At 40.5% G+C, this 25,091-nt stretch overlaps 1 protein-coding gene across 7 annotated transcripts in view; it reads right to left on the bottom strand.

The window, feature by feature from the left end:
• nrxn2a (neurexin 2a) overlaps positions 1–25,091 on the bottom strand; it is a 118,195-nt gene that overhangs the window by 26,000 nt on the left and 67,104 nt on the right. The window contains exon 1 of one of the 7 annotated variants that reach the window (XM_069713334.1): positions 3,717–5,462. The exons of the other annotated variants lie outside the window; for them this stretch is intronic. Within the exon in view, the coding sequence (XP_069569435.1) occupies positions 3,717–4,053 (337 nt within the window). The 5' untranslated portion in view covers positions 4,054–5,462. Of the gene's footprint in view, positions 1–3,716; positions 5,463–25,091 lie in introns of those variants that run through there. 7 annotated transcript variants of the gene reach the window in all.

Raw genomic sequence — 25,091 nt, 5'->3', positions numbered from 1 at the left:
TGTTCAGCAGGTGGGAACATCTTATTCAGGACCACCCAGAGACAATGCCTACATTGTGAGGAGGGTAAACTCACTGCTAATGTCGGTACCACAGGAGGTTCAAGTGGGTAGTTCAGGGTTTCATCTGCGGTTTGTTTGAACAAAAGGATCTAGAGTTCAACAGGGGGTCCGCGACCCCTAGGGGGTCCGCGGAGATACTGCTGGAGGTCGTGACATTTTTGGTTGATTAGACAATTTTTCACATTTTTTTTAAAATATATTTTTCCTACAATTTTTTTCCCCACAAATTTAAATATCTTTAAATACACATTAACACATAGGAGCTCTCTCAAGCTGGGCACCGGTTAACTCACAGCGCGAGACTAGCCTGGACCTGTCCCTCCAAGCCTCCTGTACTCCTCCAGACAATTTTATACAATATATATAGTAGGGGGTCCCTGCTCCATCTCTCTATCAGTTTGGGGATCCTTGGCCTGAAAAACGTTGAAGACCCCTAATCTAGACAAAGCATATGAAATGAAATGTCTAATTTGAAATGACATTTGTATTGAAGTTTGAGGTAATTATCTTGATGTAAACACATTTGGAGCTACAATGAATGCAGACTGGCAGCTTTTTCATTTGATGGTCTGTTATAAATACAGACTCTGGGAGATGGTAGAGGACCTGATAGTCCAAAAATAAAATAAAAAAAATAAAATTCAATTCAATAAAAAAAAGTTGCAATTTTCATTTGTGTTGGTTATTTTCATGCTCTAGCGATATGTTTAATTCAGTAAGTCTTCGTATCCAAGCTTTCAGTCCGGCCGGAAATGATGTCTGAGATCAAACTGACGGGTCAAAGGTCTGTGCTGACGTCACTACAGCACTCACGAGTGGACTGAGGCAAAATTCAGATTTCCTAATGAAGACACCAAACAAGAGCAAAACCAAGCGGACCAGAATCGACACCAGGACCGCCCGCAGACGCGATGACAGACGAGCACCTCGGCGAACTTTTTGTTCCCAGTAAGAGAACCGGAAGCTCGCAGTTAGCAGCGCTCAGGAGCAGCGGGGATGGCAAGAAGCTATCAAGGTAAGTCAAGTTTATTTTTTGCAGCACATGTCGTAGACAATTGCTACATTACTGTCTTTCAGCTGTTAGCTGCTCAGTTTTAAAGCCAGACTGAAGATGCTGGCGTGAAACTAAAGGCCAACCAATCAGGCCATGCCAGCCACATAACTTGAGACACAAAGCTGAGCTGCATTTCAAATAATCTTCAGCTTCCCGCTTTCAAAATGTTGTTCACCACTTTTATGAGGCTGATACTGTTGATCTGCTATCTCCCCCTAAAGATCCTCCGTCCTTGCCTTGACAGCAATTCATCAATAATGTGTCTCTCAGGATTACAGCCTGTAAAAATACCAATAGAAATTAGATGGAAAACTAAGAAGGTAAAATATGCACATTAGCCTGCAGTTAACTGTTAATCTGGTGACTCGATGTTGTTGCTTTGCTTGTGAATACTAACTGTGTCAGTGGTTGATGCTCTTATGATCAAGATATTTTGTAAATCTGGCTTTCAGAACTGCCAGTGCGAAGCTGCTGTTGTATCACGTTTGTATTTACTGTGTGCCTGCATCGTCTGCTTTGTGAGTGAATAACACCATCTGTGGTTGCAGTTTTATCATTAAAGTTTATTGTGTAAATTTGGCTTTCCAATGAGCCACTGCCCAGCTGCTGTAGTATGACAGGTGTGTGTAGCCTCTATTTTGTGTATGTTATTTCTTTCATGGGCCTATATTGTCTGTGATGTTCCCACGTCTATGGGAGAATTGAAGAAATGCATTTTCGTGAGTTCATGAGTTAGAGCATGTTTGGCATTTTTCTTAAGATGATTTAAAAATCCCTTCAATCGGGTCATATTGTTGCAAAAATATCAACCAATTGATTTCCCGGCTGATCGTTGCAAGGCCAAATAAAAGCCTGTAAAAAAAAAAAAAAAAATCTTGCATAACTTGATGCCTCTGCTGAAGTACTGATTCAGTGGCTGATCCCTCTTTATTTGCTTGGTACTTGAATCTCTTCTGTCACCTCGACGAATCCTAGTAGATGTACTCAGATCACTTTGTGCTCATTATTTGAACGTGCCTGTATGTAAACAGGCGCCACATACTGTAACCAGAATATTGTGATGATACATCCAATAACCTGTGTTTTGGATGAGGAATGTGAGGCATTGCAGCAGGGTAGTTAGCCTATAAATAGTAAATAGCTCAGGGGCATCCAGAAGTCTTTGGGTAGCCTTGACACACGCACACACACACACACACACACACACACACACACACACACACGCACACGCACGCACGCACGCACACACACACATGCACACACAGCTGTTATGGTAAGGCAAGTTTCCAAAAAAAATTATAATTAAGGTGAAATTTGTGACTGTTAAATTCAAAGTTGGTTTTGCTTTTTAGATGGTTTTGAGATGCTGGTTACATGAGTTACTATCGTGATCCTTGTACCAATTCATGTTAACCAAAATGCATTGTGCATAGCGCATTACGGTATTGTGGACATGACTTGTAAATCATAAGTGCTGTCTGCATCATTTATGTTGCAGTAAATTGAATTCCTTGCTCTGAAGCACATACTTCATAACAACCCACAGTACAAAATCTACAATAGAGGTAATTGAAAATTTATCAGTGAGTTCTTTGAAGTGGTTTTTCTTTTTTTTTTATAGGCTTGTTTGATCACAGGCTGTGCCGTGCCTGTAAAAAAAATCCTGGTCCAGAATGATACGGCTATTATAGCGCAGATGTAATTCATCACATTTTTAGCCCTTTTGCAACTGACAAAACTGCCGCTGTGAAAAAGACACTACAAATCCATTGGGTCTCTTTTTATGGGACATAAAAGTGAGTCTTAGGACTGAAATTTCAAAGTGAGATATAAAAGGGAGCAATGACTCTGGTGTCAGCGCTTTGAAGGAGCCTGTTTAAATAGCGTAGCCAGTTTGATGTAGATTGTTGAGGATAGGTCAATACTTTATATCCCGACACTCAATGCAGGTTAGATTCTACCTTACGAAATGGCAAAGGTAGAAGAGATTATCAGGACAGATTTTATATGAAGTTAGAAAAAAATGCTGCTATAAATCCTGATAGTACGTACACACAGTACAGTCACTAACCATGATGTGACGTGATACTAATTACAGTGTGCTGGAGCAGTCACCTTTACCACAAAGCAAGTGACATCACAAGGAGAGCATCACACTACTCAAACAAACACAAACCTCAGTGAGGAAAATAAAGAGATTTGCAACGATGATTCATCTCGCTGTTGCTGTACGTTTGTAGTATAACAAACAACGCTCCACTGGCGCCGTAGCATCTTGAGCCGCAACACGGGGAAAGGACACCTATGACTGTAACTGATGGACAGATAAAGGGGTTTAATGATGCACAGAGGCTGCAGCACATCCATAGCTGGTGAAGGATACATCATCCCACTCTGTATTAGAAGAGAGCCCCCAATAGCATCACCAATATACACAGCAGGAAGCCTTTTACCTCTAAAATGTTACCAATACAAAAATGGGAAGACAGCAAAAACATGCTATGCGATACCTAATTTGGATCATTCCTGAGACACTCGTTGCTATCAGAACAACATGATGCAGCAAACAGCAAGCTGAGAATCCTGGAGGGAAATGTCTTACCATGGCCCCCTCTGGTGAGAAAAGGCATCCTGTTGATTGCAATAGGAACAGTACCATGCTTATTGTGGAAGTGGTGGACATGGTGTGTGGTACTGAGACTTGAAGACACACGTGCTGTTCCAGTCTGGATGGGGAGTACAGTAAGCAAGGCGAACCAGAAGGTTAGTCTGGAGCAATAACTCAGGCCCATGCCTATGCTAAAGCAGCTGCTCCGCTGTCCAAGCGCAGAGGTGGCCGCAAAGAGTCTCCCCATGTATATCAGGTCGACATGGGCCCAGGACAGACAACTTGGCCAAGATGTGGCCTCTGGCAGTTCAACTTGAAGACAACAGGGCATCTCACTGACAAACTGGGCCCATTTCTTTCCTATTCCCTTAGTTTGGGCCGGAAGGTACGAGATGATGGGAAAATATCCTTTCAATTTGTAGGAAAATAGTAACAGCCAAATAAGATTTCAAAGAGGCAGTCAAAATCCCAGGTGTTCTTGTGGATGAAACTGAAGAGCAACCAACTTATCTGTTCTTGGTTAACATTTTGCCACAACAAGATGTCTACTGCACACAAAGGCCAGTTTTAAAAGCTCATTGAGAACCTTTCCGAAGCACATTCTTCCAAAAGTATCCAAAATGCAGAGACGATAAACATCCAAATAAGGGAGGGAGATGAATCCAGCTGCAATTTCAAACAGGCATGTTGCTCAACCATAATATTTAGGTGTGAAAAGTGGCAGGACAGAGATTGATGCGATACAAATTCTGATAGGAGTCTCCATCGCCTACAGGTAGAGCTCGAGGGCAGCTGAGCCTGCCCACTAAGAAAAGTGCCCCTCCACCGCAGCAGAAGACGTAACGCGCTTCCGTGGGAAACTGGATCATTTCATTCAACGAAAAATCACAAGGAGGTAAAAATACGTGCAGGCGAAGATGCAGCGATGAAGGAACCAGCGCTTTTGTTCCCCTTTAGCCAGGGAATGGGAAGAGAACAGAGATAGGGAGGAAGGGTGAGGGTGGGGGGGGGTGAGAGAGAGGGGGAGAGAGGGAGCAGTATCTCTGCAGCAGCACGGTCAAGAAGAAAATCCAGGAAATAAATAAATAATTTCTCAGCGGCTCCTCATTCAGTCTCTCGCAGGCGCAGCAAATCCAGCGAACGGGAACGTCTGGTGTGGCAGAGATCCGCCAGAATGCAGCCGAGTGTTTCTATTTCAAATGAACATATGATCCTCCCCTCACGCTCCACCTGCTCAGTCTCATGCAGCAGTGACTACTGCTGCATTCCCCCTCTCACCGCTGCTCCTTTTTTTTTTTTTTTTTTTTCCTTTATCCTCTCCCGTTACCTTGTCCAGCTCTGCTGCGCTGCCTCCGACGGAGGACGGTTAACGTGACAGCAGCATGTGTCTGTCCTCTGGAGGAGGGCAGGTGATTCTCCTCAGATCAGATGACTCGGACGGCAGAGACTGAGATGTAGCCTTGGACTGCTGCAGCAAAAAATTATGCTAATTAAAAAGCACCGTCGTATCATAATGAATCCGGGATGGGCGGAATTCCAGGACAGCCCGGACCCCGAGCGAAAATAACCTCGCCTCGGAGTTGTGGTCTAACGAATGCGAGATAAAGGAGCTCGTCTGAAGGCATACTGTAGTCAGAGGCTCTGATCCAGTGAGGCACAGCATGTGCCTCTGTGTGCCTCTGTGTGTGTGTCTGTGTCTGTGTGTGCGTGTGCATCTGAGAAAGAGAGTCTGTGAGCAAATGAGTGAGGAGGAAAGGGGGGTGAGTTGGGGGGTTTGGGGGAGGAGGGGGAGGGGGGTGAGCAATAGCAGGAGGGCGGGAGACAGGAAGAGACAGCGAAAGAGAGAGAGCAGAGAAAAAAAAAAAGAAGACAGCCACGGCGCAAACACACAGGGAAATAGTGAAAGCAAGTAAATGGGTTGTGTGAATAAATACATGCTACAGATTCACAGCACACTGGCTTGCAGGATCTGGCAGTAACACGTAGGAATCATACTGCAGAGGAGGAGCCTGATTTAGGTGAGCTGTCAGAGCTGTTACAGAATGAACACAAGGGTATTGGTATGGACGTGCTTCTAACATAAAGACTTGAGAGCTACATCAAGCATGAATGATAGAAACAGAACTACCTGTCAAAATGATATAATACAGCTCGCTACCTCAGGCTGAGGTAAGTTATAGGTGGTGGTATGGAATATCCCCCCCCCCCACTCCCCTCCAAGAAATCAAGAGCTTGAATCAAAATTAAATCTCAGACCTCTCTCTTCCCCATCATTGCATTGCCATACCTCTGCTGGTCTTACTCTCCAAATCAATTTGCTTTAATCCCGCCGCCTGATGTGTTCACCTCACATCTGTATACAAGTCACCCCTCTGTTAGGGAGCTCAGTCGCTCTCTGCTCTCATGCTGCTTAACCATGCAGAACTTATTCCAAGCCACGACTGATCTGAGTTCAGAGGTATTCCGGCAGTTTCTGAGCCGCTCAGGTTTTTTTTTTTCTTTTCAGGGTGGGGGGTAGAAATGTGACGGTATAGGAGAGACAAAGTGAGTAAGGGATTGGGGAGGCAGTGGAGACAGGAGCCAAATAGCAGAAAACAGAGGGGAAGAGATTGCAGGGGGGAAAGCAAAGGGAGACTGCAGCTATATCAGCTAAATCACGGTCGATAGAGATATCAGCTGGGATTGCCGAGTCGGTTGAAAGGACACGCATGGAAACAGGAGGACAGAGGCGAGCCATGCAGCACCACCTCTCATAGTGACAAGAAGTCGACGCAGGCCATTACTCAAGCAGGGGAGGGGGGGTGGGGCGTGTGGGGGAGCGAGGCTGATTGAACAAAAAGAACAGAGGAGGGATGAGTGCATAACACCCTGGAATGGCAAGTGCCCTAACAGCATGTAGACATTCATCGGCGTTATGAACATAAATAAATTGAAAGAAGAGGTTTTTTTTTCTGTTTTTTTTTCTCCCCACATCTGTCCAATCTGAGTCACAGCGAAATGTAAATCCTTTATGCGTGTCCTCTTCCGTATGTGTCTCAGAAAATCTTAAAGCTGGGAAGTGCACGGCGGCTTAATCAAACAGACAATAGTGACGATGCCGCGCACTGCCTGCCTGTAACATGTAGACACAATTACAGTAATGACTATTTGGTGTGGAGGAACACTGACAAGCATAGAGAATAATCCCCTGATGACGCCAACAAGGAAAGTCAGTTTTATTTCTGCTGTCAAAGCTTCAGCCATTTTCTGTTTTATACAGCTAACACCAGGGCAGTCATGACAAAACATTTCGGCTTGAAATTTTGTCCAACTTGCACACACCATATCCACTTAAAACCAGCGTTTTCAACTGTGTACAAGAAGTTGAAGTGGGATGATTTATAGCCGGTGACTCGGACTGTCAGGCTCTCCAGCATACGAGCATCTTTCTAGGCAGCGATGATATCTTGGTGAGAGCTGTCAACAACGAAAGGCTTGCATTAATCAGTTTACGTGCTTCGGGGTTGCTCAACATGATGAAATAAATGTTATCAGGACAGCGAGAAGGAGAAGGTTGGTGGCTGTAACCTTGTGTTGTCCTTGGTGATTTAATAAGTTGGCCTCCCACGCAGCCCACCGTATTAACACACAACTAGACACACCTCGGAGGATCGGATCGGATCAAATACAGTATTTAGTGATGAGTTTTATTCTTGAATGCATTTCGACTGACCTTTCTTGGATTTAAAAAAAAATGGAGTGACTTTCGTATATCTGCGATTCCTGCAATTCCAGACCAATAAATCTGCATTTTCCCGCAGGCAATTTCAAAACCCTTTTCTGCACATGTAGAGCTTTGGCAGATCTCTATATACATTTACATAATCACCTTACATATATATATATATATATACGATACCATATAGTGAACTAAGGACAGATAGTGTTTACATTTCCTTATAGGAAAAGCACAAGTCAAAAGGTTTTTTTTGCAAACTTGCAAATGACAAGATGTGAGAAGACGTGTACAACGTTTTAAATACTTAAGAAACCTAAATGTGCATGTTTGTTCTCAGGAAGATTTGTGCGAGACGATTTTTCACAGACATCCAGTCTCGCCTCAGGGGGTAAAGTAGCAGGATTAATCATAGCACTTTCAGATTAATTACTCATAATGCGAGCATCCTCTGAAAGGCATGGCCTGCAGTTGTGATGTTTGGTTGATTTCATTAGGCTCAAAGCGACAACACCTAAAATAAGCCTGGCTTCGACAGCGCAAGGAAAGGAGGAAGAGTAAAAAAATATCAAGGGGCTGCAACGCACAATGGTTCCACCAACAGATACGAAATAACCAGCAGAATAGATAGATGCCGACCTCGCAGAACCAGAGCCGCTCACATTCTTAATACGTTAGTTGCCTACTGTTGACTGATATGTCATGGAGGTTAGTTACATCTATAGTAGCTACACAAAAGACAGAGTCTCAGGACGGCTTTTGGATGCACAGATTGACGCACAAAGCCTTTTTTAGCTCTGAATTCACACCTTGATTAAACAGGATTTTTCACCTTTTTATTATTATTATAATTTTTTTTTTTTTTTTAACAAGTTTGCTGCCTTGGCAGATGCCGTGCACTCCTCTGAAAAGACACTGCATGTGACAGTAGGTTGCATATTGCTGGCTGCACATGGCGCTGGCAAAAAATAGATTCCATTTGCTTGTTTAGCCGCGCTTACTAGTCTCAGCATGTCTCTTGGAAAGGAAGAGTAGTAGAGACGCTTACAATGTGGAGAAATCCCCCTCCTCAATGAGAGGAAAAGAGCAACAATTTCTTAAATTTGAGCAATCAAAAGAGTGAAAGAGTACCGTCTGCAACGCTCTATCCACGGTCTAGATGTGGCCTTCAAAGGCAAAAAAACAACAACAAAACCACACACAAAAAAACACCAAAATTGACGTACAATTTTTGCTTGGCTGAGGTGGTTTTCCTGCTAAATATGTAATTTGGGTGATGCGCCTGAGAAAGCATCAGCACAGTAGCTGGCCATGGAGGAGTCCCTGTCTTTATTGGTTTGTGTTGATCTTCCCTCTTGCTTATTATACAAACATTAAAGAGAGCACCAGCAGGAGAGCTTGAAGAACTATGCGGCTGCTATGACTGTAGCTTGTTAACTGTCCAACAATTTAACCCCTTTAGGAAATGATTGTATTGTATGGATGAACTACAATAAGCAACTTTATGTAATATATTTTACAATTAGGCCCTCTGAATGGCCTTAAATACCATGTTTTAAACCGACTGAGAGCTTTGTTAATTGGACGCACTGTGAATTTTTCTCTTTTTTGAATGCCCTTTTACTGAAAACTATCCACTCTATTCAGAATCGTGGCTCCATTTTCATTTCATTTGGTATAAAACTGGAAACAGAGGTCTTGCCTTTTCATGTCTATCGAGTGTCCTTCTTACTTTACAATGATACAGCACTTCATACATTAATGATTCCCTTCATTAATGATCGTGACTCTCTCAGACTGGAGATTTTAGATATTAGTAAATCAGCCATCATTGTCAAGATCTGTGCTCTCATCTTTATAAAGAAGCTACTGAGAGTCATAAGAAATTACCTTATAGTCGACTAATCCTTGCACGTTTATGATATTAATTTGATTTTTTAAATAAAAGTATTGTACAGAACCATAATAATTAACCTTTAGAATTTAATATTATGAGCACATGCCTAGTAGTGACAATGCTAATGGCGAAGCAGTAATGATTCGGAGTGTGTTGGGACATCAGTAGGGACACTGAAAATTTACTTATTATATTTCATCACAGTCTCTCAGTCTGATGTCTGGGTCTAGGCTGCTAATAGATTATTGACAGTCAGGGCATAAGAGGACTTGCTCTCTCCTGTGTACGTGTGTGTGTGCGTGCATGTGCGTGCGTGCGAGCGAGATACTGTCTTTACTCTATCCTGGCTCATAGCTGGTAACTAGCCTTTACTATTCTGAGCCACTCTGCAGTGATGAGGAGAGACATTATCGTGCCATTGCATGACTTGGTCCTTTATTTCCTTTTCGCGGGCAGCGAACTCGGTGCACAACCTTTGGTTAATTGTTTTACTTGGACTTATCTGGACACCTTTGAATACAGAAACGTAATCACCACTGTGGGCATGCGTTTCACACTAGCTGTAGCTAAGATTTGGTAATATTGTTTCTTAAAAATTGGCACCAGAGAGAGTCTTGCACTTCCCACAACAAGGGCCCGCCGGGCCTACGACACCCCCACAAGGTTGGGGGAAGGTTGCCCACAAGGCCCACCTTCGTAAAGACTCGGCTGGTAACAAATGTTTCTGCAAGTTGTTTACAACGTCTGTGACGAGGCAAAGCTCCTGATTTTGAGTTTTTTTTCTTTTTGCAACAAAACGACGAATGCAAACTTGGCTGTTATCACCCATCTAGTTCGTTGATCCAATGTTCAGACTGGGCAGACTGCACTTACCAGTAGCCTAGAAGGTTACATGTATTTCATAGCAAGCACAAGAATTTGCCCGTCTGTTGCTTTGGCAACCGGAGCCAAAGCAGCCAGAAACTCATATATGATGTCAGCATGGGTATTTTATTATTCAAACCAATTAAGATCAATAATGTCTGTTTAGCTATGCTTCACACACACTAATGATTGTGATGGGTATGTATACCTCCTTCACGCCTTACGGTTTTGATTTGCAGCTATCTTATGTATCTTGATTTGATTCTTAAATGTTTTAAACCTGCATGTTTAATTAAGAATGAATATAATTTCTACCAATCACTTACACCTATTTAATTAGGTTGCTTTATTCTCAATAAGTATAAAGGAAGAGGGCATACTAGGAAATGTGAGGGGAGGGGCCTAAGAAAAATATATGCATCTGGGCCGATCACAGTTCTTACTCTAAGCAAGAGATTGATGTTTTTTTGCACAAACAATACTAACACAACAGAACCATAAAACTCTATTACAGCCTATGCCTAAATAGCCTATTTGCATTGTTGTTCTGTAGCTTACAGATGTGTGTATATATCTTAATTTTTTTAGAGCTGTAATAATAATAATAATAATATATATATATCTATACACAGCTCTAAAAAAAATAATTAAGAGAGCACTTCAAAATGATCAGTTTCTCTGGTTTTACTATTTATTGGTATGTGTATGAGTAAAATGAAATCTTTTGTTTTATTCTATAAACTACTGACAACATTTCTCCCAAATTTTAAATACAAATATTGTCATTTAGAGCATTTATTTGCAGAAAATGACAACTCGTCAAAATAACAAGAATGATGCAGTGTTTTCAGATCTCGAATAGTGCAAAGAAAACAAGTTCATATTCATTTTTAAACAACACAATACTAATGTTTTAACTTAGGAAGAGTTCAGAAATCAATATTTGGTGTAATAACCTTGATTTACAATCACGGCTTTCATGTGTCTTGGCGTGCTCTCCACCTCTTTCACATTGCTGTTGGGTGACTTTATGCCACTCCTGGCGCAAAAATTCAAGCAGCTCGCCTTTGTTTGATGGCTAGCGACCATCCATCTTCCTCTTGATCACATTCCAGAGGTTTTCAATGGGATTCAGGTCTGGAGATTGGGCTGGCCATGACAGGGTCATGATCTGGTGGTCCTTCATCCACACCTTCACTGACCTGGCTGTGTGGCATGGAGCATTGTCCTGCTGGGAAAAACACTCCTCAGAGTTGGGGAACATTGTCAGAGCAGAAGGAAGCAAGCTGTCTTCCAGGACAACTTTGCACTTTGCTTGATTCATGTGTCCTTCACAAAGACAAATCTGCCCGATTCCAGCCTTGCTGAAGCACCCTTAGATCATCACCGATCCTCCGCCAAATTTCACAGTAGATGCGAGACACTACGGTATGTAGGCCTCTCCAGGTCTCCGTCTAACCATGAGACGACCAGGTGTTGGGCAAAGCTGAAAATTGGACTCATCAGAGAAGATGACCTTACTCCAGTCCTCTATGGTCCAATCTTTATGTTCTTTTGCAAACCTCAGCCTGGCTCTTCTTTGCTTCTCGTTGATGAAGGGCTTTTTTCTAGTTTTGCACGACTTCAGCCCCTAGGAGCCTGTTTCTAACCGTCCTCGCCGTGCACTTCACCCCAGCTGCCATTTGCCGTTCTTTTTGGAGGTCACTTGATGTCATCCTATGGCTGTTGAGTGACATTCGAATGAGTTGGCGGTCATCCCGGTTTATTTATTATGGATATATTCATCGGTATTTAATACATAGTGGTGAAGCAGATGCAGCCATTCTGTCAAAAGTTTTTGACTACACAACTACTTTTCAATGGAAACCTATGAAAAAAAACATTTGTCTGTGACTCCATGACGGTCAGCACTCCCCCAAGAGGAAGTGTGAAGAGGAAGTGTGGAGGGGATGTGAACAAAGGCTTGTTAAACCACTAATGAAACGCACCTCTAGTGTCTCCGTGTGTCTCTCTCCATGGTGCTAAAACTTCGAAAGCCAATCTGCCTTTGCATCAGTCTGGGACTGGAGTTCGACAGCATTTTATTGATTCCAGTTCCAACTCCATATAGGTTTTTTTTTTTAGAGACCAGTTATTAGACAAGCACCATGACGTTGACACTAGAATAAAATACTGTAATTAACTGTAGAGCCTAAACCACTGACATTGTGAAGGGCTTTCACCACATCATCACAGAACTGCCTTTTTCCTCTCGCTGCGAGGACCAAAACAACATTTGCTCCCCACTGGAGGGCTTTGCTGCAGAAGCTCAACCGAAATCACCACGGTGAAAATATCACTGCTCTTGTATCCACAATTAAATAAATCCCTGATATTTTGCAAGTAGGGTTTACCAAAAATAAGGGTTATCCCCAACCTGTTGGTGGTGAGGAAATGTGAACAATAAATCTAATAATAATCCCTTACAACATTAATGATTGGTTGGTAGCCCTCTTACCATAACCTACCAAACACCTGGCAAAAATCTCAAAGGAAGCTTTGATGCAAACCAAACATTGTAATATTAAAAACAATGTCATAGGATTGTGCAGCCTTGGCAGAGGTACATGTATGTACTGCATGTTTAACCTGTATTCCTGTCCTGCCCTGGTCATTTGCTGATTGTAAAACAATGTCTGTTTATTTTGGATGGGGAGCGTGTGAGCTTAATCCCCATCCCTGATGAACCAACTCTCCAAACAAGTCATCAAAAAGTATTTCAGGCGTTGAAGAATTCATGTCATAGGCATGATTTTGTTTGTTTTCAAAGCACATAATACAGAAAGCATCTAGCATGGTTATATATTTACTTTATAATGTGATCGGCCACTTTAAAGTAAAATCAGACGCGTTTTACATCAAAACGTCTTTTTGCAAGTTCTATTACTACATTAGGTAGATGAAAGATACACGACAATCCTTCAGGCATCAAACAGCAGCATCACCATGTGCTTTGTTATTAATGATGGAATTTCAAAGGACATTCTTTCACCCAGATGTCTAAACGCTTGTTATCCAAACAGCCCCTTCTACCTTGTTAAGCAGGCATCAAGTGCATTTATTGAATAGATTCCCTAATTGTGGACCCTACAATGGGTGAACATGCAAAAATATATATGCATCTTCCTGAAAAATAAGCGTTGGATGTGGCTGAAGTTATAATCAAACATAAGCTAATCTTTTTATCACCTGACCTAGCAAAAGTCTATTTTAAATTCTAAATGTTAAATATTGTATCACTGCCCAAACAGCGATGGTGCTTACTGTGTATTGAAAACATATTGTACTGACAATCAAATCAGGTGAGAAATGAATACATACATGTGTCTTGAATACATCTCTATCTGCATTACAATCACATCTGAGGAGGAATGTGTAAGGGAGAGCAGCTTACTTGGCTACAGGAAGAAATCTTAGCAGATCTTTTTATTATTCATTGAACATAGAAGAAAGTGAGTGAACAATCTATCAAAATGAATTGGGAGCAAAAAAAAAAAAAAAAAAAAAGTAAGTGCTGAGCATGCAGAGAGTGGTGCTTTGTTGTACAATGACCGGCCTGTGAGCCAGGAATAGAGAGGAGGTGACAAAGAGAAGGGGCAGATAGGGGGAAATAAAGAGGCAGGGAATGGAGAGTTTGTTAGAGTGTGAGAAAGAGATGCAGGTACAGAGAGATCATTCATTTGCAAGGTATATACAGGATCTCGGCTGCAAAGCCTGGTTTCTGAGACCAAATTTCATCCAGCTCACATGCAGTATTACTCTGTTGAAAGTTAACTAACTTGTGACTTGCAGACACAGTTGGTAGGTTTGCACTAATGCACATTTCATGCTGCAGTACAAACTGATTGTAGATGACGGACAAACACTAACTAACAGGAAACAGATTTTCTACTATACTATACTATACTATATTTTCTACTATACTATGAAGGGCGTGACCAGGTATTCTTTTTGGTCTTTTTGTTGCAGTAATAGTGAGAAGAAATTACAATAAATACTTATTCTAGGCCAAATTGTCTCACAGTATGTTTGGATTCATTTACATAAATATAATTATTTGAAAACGTATTGTAATTTGAAATAAGAAATTCATTTTTAAATCAATTGGCATGTAAGTGTATAGTGTGTAAAGACAATACTGTATACTTACAAACAGCATCACTTTTGAAACTATAATTCTTAAGGAATCTCGAAGGTGGTTGTTACCTTGTTAGTCAAAGTGAAGCCACAAAACTTGACATGCACGTCAAAAATCACTGCATTCGTGACATCGGCTATGACTATCACTGTTAGACAGAACGTTAAAGCTGTCTGAGTGCCTTCTTATACCCCGTTTCCATAAACTAATCTGCTGAATGCCAATTTGAAATGGCTCGTGAGTTTTAATAGGTTACACAAGTGGGCTGGGGCAAGTGAGGGATTTGTACATGAGCTTTTATCAGGCGACTGAGGCAGCTCCAGCAGCTGAACACAGTAGCCAGCTGCTCTGGCTGAGGGGAGAAGACGACAGTTGTGACCTCAAGTACAGAAATCCATCTTGCATGGAAGTATATCAAGAGTGACGTATGGTCTGCTGTTCGTAGTGTGCCAAGCACAGTCCCTTTGCATCAACTGGCATGTGAGGCAGGTTTTTTTGCTCGAGCCGATATGTGTTGATCCAAGGTGACACACCAGGATAAACACCTTTTATAATAAATAAATATACCGTTGGTGTGTAGTTATAATGACATTTTTCATAGTACAAGTGGCATAACTACAGGGCAATGGAGAGAAGTGTTATACTGTTTAACCATCTCATCCAGTATTTTAGAAATTAAGTATGAATTTTACATTAACCAGCGAAGTATGTGAACTCATAGAACTACATTTATATCCAAGATACTATCATATCTCAGAGCTGAGTGCCACATAGCAGAGACCCTCTATTAACTCCATACTCTTCTCATTAATGGTTCTGAGTTTATGGTTATACGTTTATGACACAACTAACACTTTTCAACTGGGCAAAACACTATGACACACAACACCTTGTGGCACATACACCATTTGTTGCACTAGTACTTGTGCACTTATAAAATGACACTGCCGAACGGCATGCTGGGTACACTAACTAGCCCAGGGAGCATAGCAGTCTGTTAACCGCTGCGAGAGGCCTCAGTGCTACAGTACATAGAAAAGACTTCTGGAAAATGAAGAAAGAGAGATCCACCAGAAGAACCTGTGCCCAAGAGGGGAGCTCCTTCTGCGGTTTGGAGGGTTTTGGGTTTTAAAAAAGTCCAAAAGACTTTACACCTTTTATAGAGCCACTGTTGTTACAAGCAACGGTGACACTAGTAATGTTAGTCTGTGTTGGAATAGCAAGAGCGATTATGGTCGTTGGATTCGAGGCAGTTATCCAGTAGCGCCAATGAAACAATGAAGCTTGGACATTGCTTTAAGGAGGATTTCTCGAGGCACTATATATGCCAGGAAAAGCAAGAGGTGAAGCGACGTAAAGAACGCGATAAAAATCACCCTGTACAAGAACATGGCCCCACTACAGACAGTTAAAAAAATAAGTTCAGGCCATTGATTAAAACACTCAGAGATATGTACTGTGTAGTTAGCAGTCACTGAGCTCCAGTTCGTTCCATATAAAGACAAGCTATGTTACACTTTTATGCCACAAGAGGGAGTTTACTATTAAGTAAGCACATCTTTAAGGTGAACATAAAGGCACATATAGTGGAGCTAAGTGAAAGGCTGGATGTGTTGCAATGTCTGGGTCTTTTGCAGAATGTCGAGGAAGAAAATAACGATTGACAGTCTTTATTCAAGTGTGTGATATATACATGATGACATTGATATATTATCATATTCATGTGCTGGTAGAATAAGCCACTGGAAATCTTTGCAAAGGCCCAGACATGCAAAAAATGTACCATAACATGAAATCGCCTACATCTTGAAAACATAGTGATAAAAAAAATGTGTTCGTACTGCCAAGCAGTAGATAAAAGGGACTGTAATACTGCTATAATATATTTGTCCACTACAAACATAGCTACAAACTGCTATTCGCTGAATATTCATATATACAACCCCATATGCATGCTGGTTTCTGTTAGATTCAACTTGATCCTTGTTAATTTTGTAGTTTTGTGTAAGTTGACTTCTTCCTGATAACATTACATAATTTTGCAGTTTCAATGCATCTGTAAACTGAGCACACGTAGTGTGATTTTAAAGACCTTCAAATCCTCTCGTATTGCTTTAAAGCTCTGCAAATGTGAATGTTTTCTACCTCCTGTTATGATAAATGGCATTTAATCTGACGATCACGCCTCGACCAGCGCTGGTTATTGTTGAGGTGAAGACCGAAGTACAACATAATCTGATCTAAACGACGAGGATGTTAATTTGTACCCAGTTGTCACCGAGGAGTTTGAAATTATTTGATGTAGTGGATCCTCAAACCAAAGTGTAGACTCAGTCTTGCCAAACGGTGGCGCAGACAACCACAACGGCGTGGCCGCATGACAGGCACTCTCCTCCTAAATTCTTCATTACAGCGGGTTATAATTTTATCGAGCATCACGCAGAGTGCGAGCTTGACTTTGCGAGAGGAACAGCTAGTGAATGATGTATAAGTGAGTGTGTCTGAGTGTTAGAGAGAGTGACAGAAAAACAGAAACGAAGCCAGAGAGAGGCAAACTCTGCCTCTGAAGGCCTCTGTGTGTGTGTGTGTGTCTCGCCTTTATGATGTAAACTGAATGTAACCTTTCTCCTCTCACACAGCCCCTGCATTAGGGACTAGGAAGCCCCGGCCTCCCCCTGGGAGCCGGCATAGACTAGCATTCATCTGAGTCTCAGCTGCTGCGTGGTCTGGGTGTCAAGTGAAACCCACCATATTCCCATGGAGAGCAGGGCACAGAGGGACTGTCAGAGCAGGGTGGGGACTGACCACTTGGTAATCAAGTCTTGCATAATGTTAGTCCCAAAATTGGATCGTGCCTTAGAGACACTATGCTGAATATCATCCTGGAGAATGGGAGTGTGAACAGAGGCACGAGCTGCCAGTGGAACAATTTATACTTTACGTTGTATCTCTACACACCCACTGCACTCATTGTGCGCAGAAGTACCGAACCTCTTGCTGAGCCTCTCACTCCACTTTTACACTGTTTATTGCCATAATTATATGTGCCCTTGGTTACTTCACCTGCTGGCTTATTATGATTGCTGTTACTTCTTTGGTTAGTGACAAAGCAATTTTGAAATAGCATTCTTTTAAAAAATTGCCTTTATATGAATATTATTTCAAAATAGCCTCTTTAACAAATTGCCTGTTATTATAAAAATAAACTCTCCTCTCTAATGCAAATGGATCCTCTTGGATTTGTCTGTCTGTTGGAGCTGCAGATGCAGCCTTCCGCCCGGCTCTTATCTTGTTATTGTGGAGTCTAAAACTGCCTTTGGCTTTTTAAATCGGTCATCACACCAAGGCTTTTTCAGGCAGATATACAGCGTTCCTGACGGCTCTTTAAAGTGAATCTTTCAGCTTTATTGTTTGGTTATAATACTACAATAGAGGCTTTGGCCTCAGTCTACCTCTGACATGCAGCTGGGAGAATGTACGCATTTCTGTTTGTTGAGGAAAAGCAGTTCCCTATTATTTAAGACTTTTGCCCGACCAAAATATTACGCATGAATGCATTATCGGACAAATTGAAAGAGATAGAGAGACTGACATAGATACCTATAATGCAACATTTATGACCAGTGCTAAAAAGAGCACGTGCTCAGCAGACCAAGCCTTACTGTAACTGAGTAATCAAGTTTTACATTATTGATTTGCATAATCTCTGCTAAGAAATGGTAAATATTGCTTTTCAACCACAAGGATATATTTTCTGAGGCATCTCTCAGATGATAGCCTAAATTGTGAAGCCTGGTTATGAACTTGGTTTTTCTTGCATATTTTTTATTATATAAATTACAAAATTAATCTTCAAGGCGGCAAGCTCCTTCACTTTATTTTCTGAACTGCACTCCAGTTACATTTCTGTCGCTTCTGCAAATTTAACATAGTTTCTTTTCAATTTAATACATACTTACAATCACTTAGAATGTTTCACAAATATTATCAGACTTTGTAGAGAAGGTCAATTATACTTTTATATCATAATTTGATTATGATCATTGCTTTCACTTCCACAATTGCAGAGCGCTGTTCCCTGCAACCCATTTAAATCACAGTACTGGTAGTTTTACATGTTTTAATCCATTTGGGGGGGAGGGACAGCGAGGGAGAAGCTCCCTGTGTTTCAGTGCACAAGCGCTACCAGGTAATTGGCAAAGCTCTATCATAAAATAAGTCTTTTCTGCTTGAAGGAGCTGTTGAGGATGTTGACAATAAGTCAGTTTCCACAACAGAATAGAGTCAGTTACTTCTAACAAAGCAGGCATTTAATACAGTGTGTGAAGATGATACTCAAATCACAGGCACAAAATAAGCCTTTAGTGAGTGCATTCACTCAATGTGTGTCGGTTTCATGGCAATAAAACATCTGCCTGGTAAAAATGAATTCCCTAAGGTGAATAATTTTACTGTTATTGAATAAACTTTATGTAAGGCAAATGATACCAGGCAGAGGATTGATTTACTCTAGCAATCAAGTTTATATTTGATTTACAGGCTGCACACTAATACTGCAATTAGGTTATCCCAATGACTGCCCAGGTTGAATGTTTCTACCGGATTATGAGAGTCTACACGTCTATAATAATAATAATAAGAATCCTATATTATTTTTTTAATCATTTGAGGACAGACTAATTGCTTGTAGTGACAGGGTATATTAGGTAATAACATAGATTGTATATAAAAGTGAGGCCAAAGCGGAAGTGCCTCAAAGTGCGAATTGAAACGAGGGCCGCTAGGGGTCGGCTCCAAAAAGGCCCTGGCTCCATAGACTCCCATTCAACATCTCTCATGAAATACAAAGTCAATAATTTTTTTCCAAAAATAAAAATGCTGTTATTCACTTAAATTAGGTTAGGTTAGGTTAGGATTATTTATTAATCCCCAAGGGGACATTTTTTCGTTATAGCAGCATACAGGAAAGCAATAAAATAATAATAAAATAATAAAAAGCAATAAAATAACAGTAAAAAAAAATAAATATATATATATATATATATATATATATATATATATATATATATATATATATATATATAAAATGCACAGTATATACAGTACATATTTTTATATATAAACAACCAAGAAACACAGACAACAGTGTTATTGTTGTGTGAGGTGAGTTATTGTAGTCTTATTGCAGTGGGCAGGAATGATCTCCTGTATCTGTCCTTGTGACAGCGGAGCTGGAGGAGTCTTTTGGAGAAAGTGCTCCACTGTCCCTGCAGCAGGTGGTGGAGAGGGTGGTCAGGATTATCCAATATGGATAATAGTTACTTCTTCTTATTAGTTTTTCTGTCGATCAATCCGAAAATAATCTCGGCAATAATTAGAAATTAGGCCTAAAAAAACTATGTTGGGGGTGTGTCTGTTTTGATTGACACGCCTGATGTGCAGTCGGGTTTCTGCTGTAAGTAGGTGTGCGTAATGTCCTCGGCGACCGAGTCGGATGCAGAAGATGTACTATTTACTGTATTACATGTGTTTGGCCTACACAGACAGAGTTTAGATATACCATATTGTAAAAATGTCCAGAGAGTTAATATCACACACGCACTAGAAAAGGATGCCGGCAAAAGCCATCATAACTCATAAAAGGTATGAAAGTACAACTCGCACACTGTAGAAGAATGGCCTCTGATGTTGTGGAACTCAAACAATGGCTGCAGAGTGATGCTAGATTGCCTCCTGCAACTTCCAATCTCAGACACTGTAAGTGTGGTTTGAAGTCCTTGGTGGACAGAGTGAGTAAAGTGTGTATTATAGCGGTTTAGATATTTCTCCTAACTGTGTTAGTCAGTGTGACATTGGCAGAAGATTGAACTCCCTCTCCGGCAGTCAGTGTTTGCAGGGTGAGTCATAAGAGACCATGACTAATCATGAAATAACCTGTCGCATATCTGAGTGAAACTGGCAGTGTGGCTTGTATTTTCCAATCTGTTAAACATAGCTTAGCACATCCTCTGTCTGTTTGCATTCTAATGAGCTATCAGCTTGCATTAAATTATCCTGATCCGTGACACTTTACTCAAAGGTTGCAGGAGGTCAGGGAGGCAATGTCTAGCTTGTCTCACTTTAAGTAATGAGCAGTTTTATTTGTGAAGAAAGAATTACTGATTGTTGATGATGTGGATTCTTGAGGTTAATGAGAGCATTAAGACACTGGGTACTTAACACTGCAAACAGTGGAGTGTTTTAATGCACTTCACTCTGAAAATAATAACACAAAGACTATGGGCACACAAGCTGTTATGTGTAATCTCATTATAATGAAGACCGAACTATTAAAGTCCCACTTCTTTGCTCTTACATAGTCTATATGATGGCACTAGATAAAAAAAAAGTCGGGAAATCCCCAAATTTCACCATGAACGCAAATTGTTGTTAAGATATTTCAGACTACACTGAAGTACTGGGTCAGCTGGCCAACACGCAGATATTCCTATCCCATTAGTCACACCACTAAAGTGGCTGAAAAACACGTGCTACATGTACTTACCAAAAAAGGGGATGCAGAAGGTAAACTTCTTTTAATTACTGTTTAAAAATCTTGTGACATAAGAGTAATTATACATTGAGGATAATAATATGGCATTGTATTACTTTTGAGGAATAGAATAATTCCTAAATAGGAAATGTAGACATCATGTGGGAAGACACATAAATCTTTGTTGGTAACTGCCGTTTGCTCTCAATAAATGTGTTGTTGATGCACCTATTTTGGACAGATTGTTAGAGGCATTTGAAATAAATTGTCTGAAGTTCATTGAAATATAAAAAGGTTTTTTTTTAATTTTTTTTTTCCAAAAGCTAACTGGCTGAAAAACAGTTCAGCAAATACAAACCAAAAATACTAAAGCTGGTTTCCCTTCTAGCTAGTGATAAAACATTTGTTTCTCGGGATAAAGCTGGATATCTAATGTTTACAAATTATGCACCCTTGAATCAAATGACTCATTGTTACATGAAAGAGTTACTAGTACTATGGATCCCACTATGAATCAACACCTCTTTTTGCAGCTTTACGCAGCTATCACCTGCTTTTAGCAGCTCTGCAAAGCATCAAATATCACTAAATAAAGCTTTTACCCCCTAGGAAGGAAAAAATAAAAATCCACTTACAATAATACAGTGGCTGAAATATTGGATAGGACTCTACTGTAGTGCCTTGCTGCTGTTTAACATTGCCTTAAAAGTATAAGTAAAGTATGAAAGCATGGTGGGAAAAAACACAATAAAAGTATTTTAATGTAACATGAAACATTCCTCAAGTTACTCAAGAGGAATACTAATGTTCTAAAATGCACACAACATGAGTATTTCAAGTATTCCCAGCTTAACAGAAATCCACCCAATTTCCTGTTTAGAATAATTGATGGGCAGCAGTAGTTGAGAATATTGCCCTCTGAACAACAAACAACACTGGGGAGTGTGAAGACTGCAATCACACAGTGGTGTTCACAGCAAGAGCAATTTTGTGAGTGCTCTATTAGTGATGGTGAGAAAAGGCTTTATTTGTATCTCTAATAGTTTCACAAAGGTTTTTAGAAGGAGAATTGTGTATTTCCTCCTGTCCTGATATTTCCTGTTGTAACATTGTGTGATGTTAATGGGGCTAAAAGTAGAAACAGAAACTTGATGACTGCGGCGTCCCATTGACATGGTTAGTGGTAGTGTTTTAAATCTCACCACAAACGCTCCGAGCTGCCGCAGAGAGAAAGCTAATACATGCGTGGACACAGAGAGAGAATGGTTCCAATGACACTGAATGAGCTGGTGGAAAATTTGCCTTTTATAGGTAAAGTGACATCTTTCAAAAAATACAAATAAAACCTTGACTATTATTATAACTATTAGTACTCAAAGAAGCCAAATATTTAAATGAAACAATTGATTTCTGTTTATAATTTCTTGTTTAATGTTCTTTATAGTGATTACCACATCATACCATTAATTAACTAGCTACTGAATTTACACTTGCCAAGCAGGAGTAAAACTCATTTAATAAATTCATAAACGGGAAGGAAGAAAACTGATTTTAGGACAACTTTAAGAAACATTTCCCTGGTTGTTAATTTATTTAGGAAATGAACAGATGTCAGGTGACATGATGTAAATGTAATGCCTGTTTTAGAATGTGACTTGGATTAATTAGTCATTTTACATTTCAACTGATTTTTGAAGGAGACAAATTCTCAAATGGATGAGAACTAATTTGTTGTCCTTGTGCCCGTTTGGCATTCTGTTACGTACCAACCACAAATACTAGTAAATTCAATGGTTTCATTTGAGTAGATTGGTGGAAGCGAGCTATTTCAGTAATCCCTAACTCTTATTTTGTGCCCTACCAAAGCTATTCTTCAAAAATAATTGGGTCATATGAGCTAAAATCTCCTATTGTGTCTACTCAAATTCATATGTGCTCAGTTGGTGGAACAGTATCACCAGTTTTCTTTACGCATGCAAGCTTATTAAACAGCATGAGTCATTGTGTCACTGAGTTTCAAAATGGTGTCCTTTCAAATGTTGCTGAAAGAAGTAAAACTGTAATCGGGTCTGATCACTGATAGCCTTCCTGAAAACTGCTCACTTTGTGGTGAATTGGAAATGACAGATTGGCTATTAATCATTCTTACGTGCTTTTGGTCGCTGCATAATAATTTCAATGACATAATGCTGCCCTTGAGAGAAAAACCTTTGAAGTACAACGCACAAGACAACAAAGATGCTCTTTAATGTGAGAAACTACAAGGAGAGAAGCCAAAAAAAGTCAAAGGGGGCATTCTTCCCTCAGGTCCTTGACTTCTTTTCACATCTATGTAAATGTCAAAAGTTTTTCACTGGTGCCTAAGAAGCTGAAAAGCTGTAAAAATGCTGTGAGTGGTAAGACATTGACCTGTGATGTATTTCACTCGAGGACGAATTTGCACAGTTTTTATTTTGGCAAAGATTTGCGACGATTTAAGCAAATGCTTTTTGTAAATCACAGGTTAACTTTTATGGCCCTGTAAGAGCTGGCAGTCAATTACACTATGTTCAAGCTTTTCTAACTCCATGATGTAGCTGTGGGGAGCTGTGCCAGCAGTCTTGGGCTCAGGGTTTCCATATGACTCACACAGAGTGGAGATTTGGCAGAGATGATCATTTATGGGATACTCTGCGTCTAAGTTTAACAAAGCTGACAAAAACCAGGTGGCTGGTGATGAAAAAAACCAAAGAGCCGACATCTGCAAAACGGTACTTGAGAATTCAACATTTTTATATGGATAAATTAATTAAATCAATTTATGAGAAAATGAGGTGTTCCTAAATTTCCATTCGATCCATCCATCCATCTGAAGCCTGATCCCGACATGCACTGTGCAGTAAATCTCATGAAATCCATTAATTTATTCTTATCGATGGATGACTCCAGAATTTACAATTTAAGTTTAAATCTACATAATGACTACAAATTTTATTATTTTTAATTAATTTAGTCGATGATTCTAAAATCCTAGTGTACATTATGGGTAGGACATGCATTTGAATAGTCATAAATTTTTTTAAAAAAATCGAATAGTTTGTGTAACAACCGCCTCGTCCTATTTCCCTCGTTTCCCTGGCAACATGACAGCAATGAATTACTACTGCCAGAGTGTGGCAATAATGTACCTTAAAGCTTTTTGCCAACCACCATTAAACATCAAAAGGAGGAGAAGAAGAACATGTTACTACCAGGCTCCGGTAAAATGTGAGATGAGATACTACAGTGGAAACATGTAGAGATGACAAGAACTGTCGAAAAGTTCTGTGTGGAGCTGCCAGGTAGAGCTCGTATATCGTTAGCCTACCTCAGCTATGCAGGGCCATTTGAGAGTAAAGCGCCGTGCAGACGGTCCATCCACAGACCAACAATCAATGGCAATTTTTCTTATTCGATGAAGTAAATCACATGATCGACGTGTAGCGTAAACAACAGCCCGCATCTCAAAAATGATGCCTCGCATCAGCTTTGTCAAATGCAAAGGTTTCAAAGTTTGATAGCATTACTTTAGCCTGAGTTTACATCGTGAGTGTGTCTCTCGCTTCCTTTGTGTGCGCGCGCGCGCGTGTGTGTGTGTGTGTGTGTGTGTGTGTGTGTGTGTGTGTGTGTGTGTGTGTGTGTGTGTGTGTGTGTGTGTGTGTGTGTGTGTGGCTCCAAAGATTTGGAAAGTAATTGATGGAGTCTGCTACACCAACCAGTCTGAAGACATATTGCTGTTAAAAAAAACTTCGCGAGTGCAATTTTCACTGAGTCTGAGGTTGTTCGTCGCTTCCGCAGGAGGAAGAGTCCTTGCATGTTTTGGTTTGCAAAGCTAAAAGCAGAACCAGCTAATGCAGATGGTCACACTCTGCAGTCACCCATGTGTTCATAAGGTGAAGTAAGCAGCCAACAGGAAAACCTTGCACAAGCAGAACTCTGCCCTACAGAAGATACAGCCTTTTCATAGTAATAATACCTCTTTATAGACTGTGTTAAGTGGTTGAGAGCTTAGGTATTATTTATTTCTATATGTGGTGGGTAAGTGAAGGATGTTGTAAGGTATCATTATCTAATAATAAGATAGCAGTAGGGTGAACTCGATTCGGGCTCGACTGACTAATGAAATTGTAGAGAATGACTGAAAGACCTTCTTTCATGAACTCCTG

The sequence above is a fragment of the Brachyistius frenatus genome, unplaced genomic scaffold (genome assembly GCF_029030835.1).
Source record: "Brachyistius frenatus isolate BFR_SWC_R1_liver_20210118 unplaced genomic scaffold, ASM2903083v1 Contig_117, whole genome shotgun sequence".
In the NCBI taxonomy this organism is placed as follows: Eukaryota; Metazoa; Chordata; class Actinopteri; family Embiotocidae; genus Brachyistius; species Brachyistius frenatus.
Note: the sequence above shows the minus strand (reverse complement) of the source record. Positions and strands in the feature narration are given on the sequence as shown.